At 29.4% G+C, this 12618-nt stretch overlaps 1 protein-coding gene across 2 annotated transcripts; it reads left to right on the forward strand.

Moving 5' to 3' along the window:
- Nucleotides 1-294: 294 nt before the first annotated feature.
- LOC104090787 (peptidyl-prolyl cis-trans isomerase FKBP53) lies at nucleotides 295-5621 on the forward strand. 2 transcript variants are annotated; one of them, XM_070197146.1, is made up of 11 exons: nucleotides 295-449; nucleotides 566-639; nucleotides 1849-2084; nucleotides 2213-2361; nucleotides 3303-3669; nucleotides 3863-4051; nucleotides 4293-4512; nucleotides 4698-4788; nucleotides 4867-4908; nucleotides 5004-5052; nucleotides 5312-5621. In XM_070197146.1, the coding sequence occupies exons 1-11, from the start codon at nucleotides 437-439 to the stop codon at nucleotides 5391-5393; spliced, it is 1512 nt and encodes a 503-aa protein (XP_070053247.1). In that variant the 5' UTR covers nucleotides 295-436; the 3' UTR covers nucleotides 5394-5621. The 2 variants fall into 2 exon arrangements, with proteins under 2 accessions (XP_070053247.1, XP_009594263.1); XM_009595968.4 differs by having other exon boundaries at nucleotides 296-449; nucleotides 3866-4051.
- Nucleotides 5622-12618: the final 6997 nt, after the last annotated feature.

Consider the following 12618-nt stretch of genomic DNA (forward strand, 5'->3'; position numbering starts at 1 on the left):
CATTTGCTACAATTTCATACCAAAACATGCTGAAGTTTTGCCCTGCAGTCTATAGTTTTGTCAATAGTCTTTTATTAAAGAAGGGCAAAATCGTCTTTTTAAAATTCTTTTAACAAAAAAATAGATAAGGATGCAAACGGAAAAATAAAATGGATATAAGTTAAAAGGGCGCGACCAAACATGACGCCCATGCAATTTTTACGTTGTTTGGACCTCAAAAGTTCCGATCATTTGAATATTTGGTCAAAATTAGAAAAAGGCCCAAAATAAAAATTAGACTGGTACTTCTAGAAACTTCCATCTGTATCGCAAAAAAAGGCTCAACTTCAGTCAGTATCCAAAAGGCCCATAAATACTTCATATTTAGTGATGGCGACCAAACGGTCTATTGTTTAGGGTTTTAGAGAAACCCTGCAGCTCCAGTTCTCCTTTTGCAATGGCGTTTTGGGGTCAGTATGAGTCTTCCTATTATTTTCATATATGAATTCCAATTTTGAACAAAAGAAACGAAATGCATTAATCATATAAATTTATAAGTCTCATTTTCTTTTGTGTCTGCTTCCAGGAGTTGAATTGAAGCCTGGTAAACCATTCACTCATAACTTTGAAAGAGAGCGTGGAAGACTTCATGTATCTCAGGTTTGTTTCAATAGTTTAAACACTCGCTTTCCCCATACGATGTTCATGTGACTAATTGTATTTTCATTTGAACTATTCTAGTATTTAGAAGTGATATAATTTGGATAAACGGCAATACCTATATATCAGTCCCAAACAAGTTGGAGTCGGTTATATGAATTTTCATTGACCATGTTACTCCGTACAAACTCATCTCATACTAATATTATACAAAATAAAAAGTACTAGAAGTTCTTTATATTTTCTACCGACATCTAAATCTCTGAAAGGCTAACTAACTACTAGAAAAGCATAGGACGTAAAGTAAAAGTGATAACATGACTAAAATCTTTCTTCAACTAATCGCTAAGTTTGCATTGTCCCAAGAGATTGTAGGTCCTCGGAGCAACTTCCTAGGTCTCTAAGTTGATAGAATTTACATATTGTTGGAATTTTATATTCTTGTTATTTACTTATGTTTTTCGTCGATGTGATTGAAGTGCTTAGAGTTACGAAATGGTGGTATTGATGCTTGTCACATATTGGGTTATTGATATCTTGTTTTGTCAGAATACATGGGAATTTTATCAAATAAAGAATTAGTATCCTGAAAAGGTTTTTTTCTTTCTCCGGATATACTCTCAACTTTCTCTACTATCCTATCAACATGTCAGTCAATATCAGTAGTGGAGGAAGAAGAGTAGTACCCTTTTTTCAGTTAGTCTTAATAGTTTAATAATTCACCTAGTGATATCAATCCTTTAGGTTTTCGGTCATAAAATTTGGTCGAATTATGTTTTAGTGTACAAAGCATAATCCTAACTTTTTTCCTAACACTAGATCCTCCTTTCCTAGATCTTTGTTATTACTTGGCCATTTGCTTTCTTTGTCATATTACGTTGTTGTTACTATTATTTGTTTATTGCTCCCTTTTCTGTTCATGAGCCGAGTTTCCACCGGAAACAGCCTCTCTACCCTCGGGTAAGATCTGCTTACGCACTAGTCTCCCCAAACCCCACTTGTGGGATTTCACTGGGTTTGTTGTTGTTGTTGTACTAAATTCGGAACGGAGCATTAAGCTTTATTGGTGTATAAACAAAGATGAGATTGCTCATCTAGAAATATGTGGAAGTTATCTTTGGTGTCCCATGTCCATTTGCACTTGTTTAAGGCACATTATTTTTCCTTCTCATTATTATGCTTATTTCATTTGTTTTCTGAATGATTCAGGCAACATTAGGCACTGGCTCAACAAACAAAAAAAGCATCGTTCAATGTATAGTAGGTGATAAGAAGCCGATTTACTTGTGTTCCTTACTGCCAGAAAAACTGGAGACATGCCCATTGAATCTCGAGTTTGAGGAGGAGGAAGAAGTTACCTTTTCAGTTGTTGGTTCTCACAATGTTCATCTCTCTGGTTTCTTTTATGGAGAGAGTGAGGATTGCTGTGGAAATGAATATGGATCGTATCCTCTAGATGCTATTTTTTTATTCAGCTTTAATTTTACGATTTTGATTTATGGAATTACGTAAAAGAATCTGTTTTGTTGAAGGCTTGAGTCTATTTTATGCATTCCTTGACATTGGTGTAAAGTGATCTTTATGAGGATGCTGCTGCTGAGACTGATAGCGAGTCTGATGATTCAATCGAATTTGAGTATGACACAGAAAATGAAGATGAGGATGACTCAACTGATGATGATTTTAGCATGTATCCACCTTCACCTATTCCCATCAGTGGAGGTAACTTTGCTTAATACTTTTTTCTTTGGGTCTTGAAGGAAACTGCCAATGGTGTATGTTAAAGTTACAAAGTAAAGATATAGCTAACTTTTTGAAGTGTTTGAACTTTTAGTAGTATAATATAGAGAAATGTTATAGAGTGGTTTAAAAGATAAGGTTCGCCTTAAATCATTACAACCACCCTTTAACACGAAGTCTGGTATTTAAGTGGGCGCAGAGTAGAGGAGCAGGCCCATACTTCCTCAAGTTTTGAACGTGTGGGCCAACTAGGGTTAGGCTAGCTAATTCACAGGCCATTCTTATCAAAGAGAAAAAGAAAAATATTTTTCTTTCAGTTGGTGGAACTATTTCAGGACTTGATAAAAATGAAACTATGTTTTGTTTCTAGGTTGTTCCTTAGCAAAAGAAAATCACTGTCAGGGGACTGATAGAAAGAAAACAAAATCTGTTGGAGGAAGAATTTAATTTCTAGGACATGTTCTTTGTCAATATTAATTTTTTTATGACTTCTGTAAGCATGATGTTTGGCAAAGATGTTGCACCTATAACTCAAATAGTTAATTCATGTGATTAAGAATGAGGATTTGTTCAGATAACATGTTATCATAGTTGAATATTTTTCTGTTGCTCCCATGACCATGTCCACCTTTCCACCCAAAAAGTTGAAAACTTGGCTTTCCATTATGGAATTGGTTCTTTACTGAACATTGATAATGAGTAGTAATAAATGTTCATACCATTGATTCCTCGAGTGAGTATGTATATCTGATCTTGAATATATATGAAGTGTATTTAGGGAACTGCTGACATGTTAAGGACCTTATATGACAGAACAGTTGTATTGCGAAGTTTAGTCTATTAGCCTATTTTGATTATGCATTGTGAAATGCATATTTCCTTGTATTTTATAATGCCTTACATTTTGTTTGCATTTTGAAAAGTGAGAATTGAAGAGATAGTGGAGGATGAAAAGCCTAAAGATGAAAATGCTAAATCCAAAAGACCAAAGAAGAAGAAAAATCAGTCAAATGGGACTGATGACACAGAGAACTCTGAGCGCCAAATAGTTGCCAAGAGTAATACTGGCAGTCCTTTGCTGGAGAGTGAAGATGAGGATGGCTTCCCGATATCTGCTCCCAATGAAACCAAAGCTAAATTAGTGAGATCAAAATTAAAATCAGATGGAACTAAAGATCAGGATACCCACGAGGAAGTATTGAATGAGAAGGCAAGAGATAATGTTGATGAGAGGAAAGGCGTAAAAAAAAGAGGTCGTGGTGATACTAGCAAAGTCAATGATAGTCAAAGGTGAGAAGCATTTTACTTTAGTGTGTATTGTGAATTTTGAATTTAGCATGCGGCTATATTTCTTAATTGGTGAAGACCAAATTCTTAATGGTGCCTTTGTATGTACGATATTCTATCTTCTCGATCTCAGTGATTAACCCTACCTTTCGTGATTTATTTTAGTGATAGTTCTGTTTTCTACTTATCCTAAAAGCAGAGGAGACAATGTGGTGCTGGAAAACAACGCTAAGCAAAATAAAAAGAATAAGAAGAAAAAGGTAATGGATGAGGAGGAGTTGACTCGTGAAAATGGATCAAACAACAATTCAGAGCATGCAGAGGCTAATGATGAGCCAGTTCCAGTAGGTAAAACCGAAGATCGTCAGAGGTCAACTGATGAAAAGTAAGTTCTGATCTATTGTAGTCTAGAATAGAAAAGAATAAGGTTAATGACTGATATGCTTCGTGAGGAATCTGGATTGTTATTTGCATAACTAAAGGCGCCATCTAGCTTAAAGTTTTATCCAATTACACGTTCTTCTAGATTCTGGCCAGCTTCCATGTGCTCTGACTGTTATCTTTTATCAAACTCTATTGCTTTTACTAGTAAGAAGTCTTATTTTTCCACTAAAAACTTGTTCCAGGGATACTGAGAAAAAGAAGAAAAAGAAAAAGAACAAGAAAAATCAACAGGATGGAAAAGCAGATACAGAGGTTGAACAAGATAAAAAGAATGAATCACAGGAGGTGGAGGGAAATGAAGAGACTAAGCCTTCTCAATTGAGGACCTATGGAAATGGATTGGTCATAGAGGAGTTGGCAATGGGCAAGCCGGATGGGAAAAGAGCTTTCCCAGGAAGTAAGGTATAGTTTTCTTTTTTTGACTCTGTGTGATCAATTGTTCTCTCACTCTGCCGTGGAAAGGAATGAAATCTTGTTAGTCACAATTAAGTCAATCAGGATTTAAGTTTCTCAATCTTTGAGTTCTCTTTTGATGAACTTATATGGAGCACACTTGTTATTAATAATGACTTTCTGCCACTGAATAGGTTGGTGTACGCTATATCGGCAAGCTGAAGAAGAATGGCAAAATATTCGATTCCAACATTGGGCAAAGAACACCTTTTGAATTCCGTTTAGGTATTATATTTTATAGTATTTAAAGAAGACGGCCTCTATTTATTGTGCTGTGTTAAGCTTGCATTTTTGTGCTTGCAGGTATTGGTCAAGTTATCAAGGGTTGGGACGTCGGTGTAAATGGTAATTAACATGATAAGTAAACCTGATCATTTCGCTAATTCATTGTTACATTTCCTGTGTTGAGTACTAAGATTTTATCTAAATCTGACTGCCAGGCATGCGCATTGGGGACAAAAGAAGACTTACAATTCCACCAGCCATGGGGTATGTCATTTAAGTTTGTATTCTATTAGCAAATTCTGTATAATCTCCATTTATCATTAGTTCACGAGCATGAAAACCTTCAACATGGCCCTAATTAGGGCATTGACTAAAGTTTCCCTTGCTTGGGGGAGAAAAGTGCATCAGTTGAGTAAAGAAATCCAGAACCAATTTAATCCTTTTCTAAGCAATTTACCTTGTTTCTGTCTATAGACATCCTTTGAATTGCTGTTGCCTAATGAGCACCTTTCTTTTGTTACAGGTATGGATCTAAAGGTGCTGGTGGCGCCATACCACCCAATTCATGGTTGGTATTTGATGTTGAGCTACTAAGTGTAAAATGATTGTGCCTTTGCATGGTGGAGATTACCTGATTTTTCCATTCGCAGAATCCCAAAATTGTTGTTGTGGCCTTGTTCTTTAAGCAAAAACAAGTTAGCTTCACTTACTAAAAGAAAGTGTACAAATTATACAAATAGAGCATGGATGCCAATTTTGTAACAGGGCTGAATTTCAGACTCCTGTCCAAATTTTGAACTTAAAATGATTTATAGACCTGTTTGTTGTCCAGAGCATTTTCTGTTTGATGACCAGAAGCCTTCAATGGTCGTGTTTTGCTTGTGCATATTTGATAATATCTGGTCATTTAGTAAGGTTTGAGTTCTTGCACTATTCATATTTTCTGGTTCAATCAGAAAAGTGAGAAAGTGAAGTTGGATTGCTTCTCGATACTCTTCATTTCGTGCAAGATTGGAGAAATCAATGGTTATTTAAGAATATTTCTTTTATATAGTTGAGTTTCATTCTCTGCAGCAGATTCTATATTATATGTCTGTGTCTAGTTTGAATTAAGCTATAGAGCAAGTTCCATTAAAGATCTCAAAACTTATAAGAACTATGCAATTTCCTCAAAAAAAACTTTTACATGTGAGGCCACTGTATTTGGGTTTTTCTTTAAACAGTAGTTTATTCCATTGTCTAGCAATTTAGCGCCAAGGATAAGGCTTTCGGTATCTGCTTTTACTGAAACTTTTGGACCAATAGCTCTACTAGTTATTGAATTTTATGATGAAGTTATGGTTAATCTAAATCCATGTATGTTTTTGACAGTACTAGTAATTCAGATTAGAAAACTCTGAAGGCTGAAGTCCTTTGCTATTTTTGTCATATTAACTCCTCTGTAGACTAAGATATTTACTTGTCCCTGAATATAGTTAGTTACCTTTACATTTATACCAGTTCAACAAGATACTATAAGGTTTAGGTGCAAATGATACTCTTTTCCTGTTAATTACACTCTTAATCTAGCATTAATCTTGAAACATTTACTACAATTTGTCAAATTTCTGTGAGAATTTGTCAAAACATTTACTATCATACTTGTTGATTGTAGACTTTTGAATTGAAAAGACCCCCTTTTAGCATAAAAACGCGCCAGTTACATCGACTTTATTGTATTCGTTTACAGAATTTGTTCTTTTCTTTTACCTTTTTCTGCTTTTCTTCACATATTATTAGAGTAGATGTCAGTCGTGAATGGAGAAGACAAGAAGATTTAGGGTCCGTTTGGAAAGCCACTAGGTAATTGGAATTGGTATAATTATTAGGGTAGTAATTACGACAACCTGTTTGTTTGTCATAATATAATTACAGGGTAATTACAAGTGTACTGTTTGATTGCACAAGTGTAATTACACAGTTAAATCAAATTTTAAATATAAAATTAATTATTAAAAATTAAAAGTTAGGATTTATCAAATATATGCCTTTATAAATGATATTAACTTTGACATTTAAGATACATATTATTTCTTGAAAATATATTAATTACTAATCATATATTTTGTAACTAATATTGTAAAAATAATTGACATATTTTTCAAATTAATAATATTTTACTTTAATTAATTATAAAAACTAAAAGTGCATATTTTGCAAGAACATCATGGTTGTATGTTTTATAAATATAATGTCATAACATTACTCAAATATTTTACGGAAAAATAATCTATCAATTTTATAATGACATGCAATCTGACTTAATAAGCCAAGTTTATAATGACTCATTATTTCTAATATTAGGAGGTATAGTTTTAAAACTAGAATAATAGCACAATTATTCTAGATGAAGAAAATAAAGAAAAATAAAAAATATGAGCAGCTTTATAAAATCACAAAAAATAAATGATGAAAAATGAGAATATTATTTAAATATTAAAAAGTAATCTATCATTTTAACATAGTTAAGTTTGCATATAACCTCATCCAATAACAAAACTTTAGTGACATGCTCATTATAAGTCAAATTTGTGGATGAATTATTCTTTTAAGATTACGAGGTATAATTTTTTCAGAAAAATTAGAATAATAATATATCTAAGTGTAATAATAAAATAAAAAAATAATTAAGAAAGAAACAAAATATGAGAAATTATGTAGAAACGCGTGAAGTAAAGGTTGGGAAATGAGAAATAAGAAAATAAAAGATAAAAAATATAAAAAGAATAATTTGAAAAAAAAATTTAAAAAAAAAATTAAAAAGAAAAAGAGAATATAAATAAAAAGTAAATTAAAAAGAAAAGAAAAGAGATTCAGAAAATAACCTTGTAACTACACCATGTAATTATCAGCAATTTTCAGCCCCTACCTGAGAATTGAAGAGTGTAATTACACTCCCTCAATTACACCTGTTACATGATGATCAAGTAATTACTTGGCCAGATAAATATGTCAAAACTGTGGATTATACTCAATTACATCAGATCCAATTATAAAGTGGTTTTCCATACAGGCCCTTAAAAGAATATTTTTTGTAGGTTTTGAAAAGTTGAATCTTACTGATGTAAGTGATAGCAACCATTGGACTACGAATACTTGCCACGCATTCTAACAACAATAATAATGTTGTTATCGCTTTTCTTTTCTTTTCTTTTTGTGTTTTGTAGGAAAGGTGCTTGTATATCTGCATAAGGGTTCGGGTCGCTTTGAACCCGACAAGTAGGAGTATAGTCAAAACCTAAATTACTATTACATGCCGAAGTAATAATCTATATATATATAGATTATACTAGTATACCACTCGCGCGATGCGCGAAAAATATAAATCATGTTGTGTGATCTAATTTGTTTGACCATATTATTTCATATTGCTTGAATTAAACTTTATTTTTCTTTTTCTTATCCAATGAAACATGACCAATAAGAAAATTAGATGAAATTAGAAAAAGATTCATATAATCATCGAATAACTTTTCAGTTCCTCACTTTTTTTTATTACATAATCTACTATATTTAGTAATACTTTATTTGTTATTATGACGTTGCTTGTCTTAATATTTCTGTTAATTATCACTTTTTAACACACACACACACACACACACACATATATATATATATATATATATATATATATATATATATATATATATATATATTCTTTTTTTTTCTTACTCCTAAAACTTTTTCTTGAAACGTTTTTTCTGTTGTACATTTTCATTTGAATTCATCAAAAATATAAATTAATTTTTTCTTTATTAGTTATAAATCTACCATTTTTTTTAAATAATTGGTATTTTTGTATTATATGCCTAGTTCCTCACTTTTTTTTTATTACATAATCTACTATATTTAGTAATACTTTATTTGTTATTATGACGTTACTTGTCTTAATATTTCTGTTAATTATCTCTTTTTAACACACACACACACACACACACACACACACACACACATATATATATATATATATATATATATATATATATATATATATATATATATATATATATATATATTCTTTTTTTTTCTTACTCCTAAAATTTTTTCTTGAAACGTTTTTTCTGTTGTACATTTTCATTTGAATTCATCAAAAATATAAATTAATTTTTTCTTTATTAGTTATAAATCTACCATTTTTTTTAAATAATTGGTATTTTTGTATTATATGCCTAGAAATTAAGTTTTACTTCTCATTTGATGTCTTATTACAATTTTAATAAGATTTAATTATTAAAATTAATTATCTTTTAAAACTATGCTTTATTGCTTGATATTCTTTCATTACCTAATATTTTTGAATTTTGACTTTATCTATTAAGATTTAAGTTATGTGATATTTTAGATATGTATGATTTTTGTCATTATAACTCAAAAACGCTTTCTGATTTGAAATTCTAATACATATTATCATTATATATTTAATACCATTTTTTCTTCTTTTGTTTCTTTACCGTTATTAATTTATTTGTTGCTCACTATGATTGCACTATCATGTGAATTTTTTATTAGTTTGTTTTTAGATTTGATGTCCTTGCTTATTACCTTCTTTAATATAACATAGATAATATATATTTCCTACTCCTAACAAAGTTGATTAATAATTTAATACTCCTTTACTTGAAATTCATTCATTGTTCTGTATCTTTTTATTTTTTATTTTTGACTTTATCTATATACAAAATCTCGAAATGATATAATCTAATAAGAATATTAAAGATTTTGTATTTTAGCTTTTAATTCTTTTTAGCATTCCAAATTATCTATACAAATCTATAATATAGATATAGATTAAAATTTGTCATAAAATCTACTTAAATTTAGCCTTTAAAGTGCGAAGTAGCAGTTTCTCTCTATGACACTTGACTTGGCCTCATGCTTCACTATCACTCTTTTAATATAATATATGAAGTTAAATTATGTGTGGGTAACTTCCAAATAAATAATATAAAGGTTTCAAAGTAAATAATTTTAATATATAAAAATAGTTATTTCCATAAAAAATATAATTAAGTATATTTAAAATTTAATAATTAAATTATATAAAATTTATTATTTTCACGATATGCAGTGGGATAAATTGACATTTGTTTAGTTTTTTTTTTTATTTTAAAATAATTTAAAGCTCCAACTTTGTCATTATAACTCAAAAACGCTTTCTGATTTGAAATTCTAATACATATTATCATTTTATATTTCATACCATTTTTTCTTCTTTTGTTTCTTTATCGTTATTGATTTATTTGTTGCTCACTATGATTGCACTATCATGTAAATTTTTTATTAGTTTGTTTTTAGATTTAATGACCTTGCTTATTACCTCCTTTAATATAACATAGATAATATTGATTTCATACTCTTAACAACGTTGATTTTTAATTTAATACTCCTTTACTTGGAATTCATTCATTGTTCTATATCTTTTTTTATTTTTATTTTTGACTTTATCTATATACAAAATCTCGAAATGATATAATCTAATAAGAATATTAAAGATTGTGTATTTTAGCTTTTAATTTTTTTTAGCATTCCAAATTATCTATACAAATCTATAATATAGATATAGATTAAATTTTGTCATAAAATCTAGTTAAATTTTACTCTTTAATGTGCGAAGTAGCATTTTCTCTATATGACACTTGACTTGACCTCATGCTTCACTATCACTCTTTTAATATAATATATGAAGTTATATTATGTGTGGGTAACTTTCAAATAAAAAATATAATTATTTTGAATATATAAAAATTATTATTTTCGTAAAAAAATAATTAAGTATATTTAAAATTCAATAATTAAATTATATAAAATTTATTGTTTCACGATATGCAGTGGGATAAATTGATATTTTTTAGTTTTTTTTTTAAAATTTTAAAATAATTTAAAGGTTGGAGCTTAACTTTTTTATTGTTCACAATACTTCAATTTTCTAAATTTATCAATAATATCTTTGTGTATTATTTATTTGATTTATTTTATTTTTATAAATTAATTCAAAGTTAAAATATCCTAATATTATCTCTATTTTCATATAATCTAAATACTATCATATTTAAATTATAATTTTGATTTTTTTAAAAATATAAGCAGATAAGTAATTTTACTATTTTGTCATAATATCATTATATTTTTATTATTTTTGTATTATTTGCCATAAGCAAAAGAACTTTTATTTTATCTCAACTCAAATATTTCTGTCTATAAATTTGAAATAATATTTTTATCTTTAAATTCGAAATCAAACTATTTCCTGTATCAAAAAATATATTTGTAATATTTTTATAGATATAGACTACAATATTAGGAAGAAACTACTCCCCAATTTGAATTGACAGTTTTTTTCTTCTTCTTATTTTCGTTTTTATTTTAGAATAATTTTAAAACTCCAAATCTATTAATTCAAAGAGAGTAACTAATTATTAACAACAAATCAATAATATTTTTATTTTTAAATTCGAAATCAAACTATTTCTTGTATCAAAAAATATATTTGTAATATTTTATAGATATAGACTACCATATTACGAAGAAATTGCTTTCCAATTTGAATTGGCAGTTTTTTTCTTCTTCTTATTTTCGTTTTTATTTTAAAATAATTTTAAAACTCCAAATCTATTAATTCAAAGAGAGTAACTAATTATTAACAACAGATAATGCATAATTTATTTTTTTTAAAATTTAAATTCCAAAAAAAAATTAACTATTACCAAACATAACTAACTTTGTCATAAATTATCAAGTGGCCTAATATGAGGTTGGCTAGTGGCCTATCTATAATTGAGGGGCAACAGCGTGCTGATGTGGCTTGCCTTATTAACGAGGAATTACTTTTATCCTTTTTTTCCCATTTTTTGAGCTTTTCCACTTCTATTATCTCATTAAATAACAAAGCTCATAGAAACCGCCAGTTAAATGACAAACGGAACGTTTCTTCTTCCTTCATTGATAATGGTAACCCTTCACATCTGCAAAATTCTAGGCGTTCTACAGTCTACATTGCATATTGGATCCCATCTCTCATCCAACTTAACCTAATAAGTACCTAACAAATGCCTCAATTACTCCAGATTTTCTTATAAAACACTCTATAACACTATTATCATTAGTTGGTTATGTCTTCCTTCTCCCCTTTTTATTCTCAGTTAACCGTTAATCTACTTCTATCTAATTACTGTGCATATCGGATTTGTTCACCGAGTACTATCGGAATTTGTATCACTGAGACTACTAATATAAACTTAAAAATTTGATAAGGTTTCGAAAGCAATAGTAGCTATATATCTTAAATAAATATTTTATGGGTAACATTCACGCATGCCTAATGTTTACACCAATTCAGTTAATATATACAATATGTTTCGTTACATAATCTGTTAACATTTAATTATATTAATCAGTACGATTTCTAAGATGGAAGTAGAGAAACAAATATTAATTTGGTGTTTCTTTTTTCGACCTTATTTTATTTGATTTTGTGATAAAGAGAATGGTGTTGTTTTGTGCCAAAGTTTCACCATGGAAGCAACAAGGTAGATAGGTGTTAGTTATGGTGGTAGGTGGCTCTGCCCCTACTCCTTCCATTGAGGTTTGTCCATCTTTTCATTTGGGTAATTCCATAAAAAAAATGATATTTCTGTAGTTTTGAATTTTCCTTAATTTATCAGTTGATCGTTTTTGTTTGGATTGTGAAATGGTCACAAATTCATGTTGTATGCCGAGGTGTACTCTCTCACTTTGAGTAGCTATTTTATCGCATAAATTATTTAGGTTACCATAAGAAATAAGCCTTGAGAG

The sequence above is a fragment of the Nicotiana tomentosiformis genome, chromosome 3, assembly GCF_000390325.3.
Source record: "Nicotiana tomentosiformis chromosome 3, ASM39032v3, whole genome shotgun sequence".
Taxonomy (NCBI): Eukaryota; Viridiplantae; Streptophyta; class Magnoliopsida; order Solanales; family Solanaceae; genus Nicotiana; species Nicotiana tomentosiformis.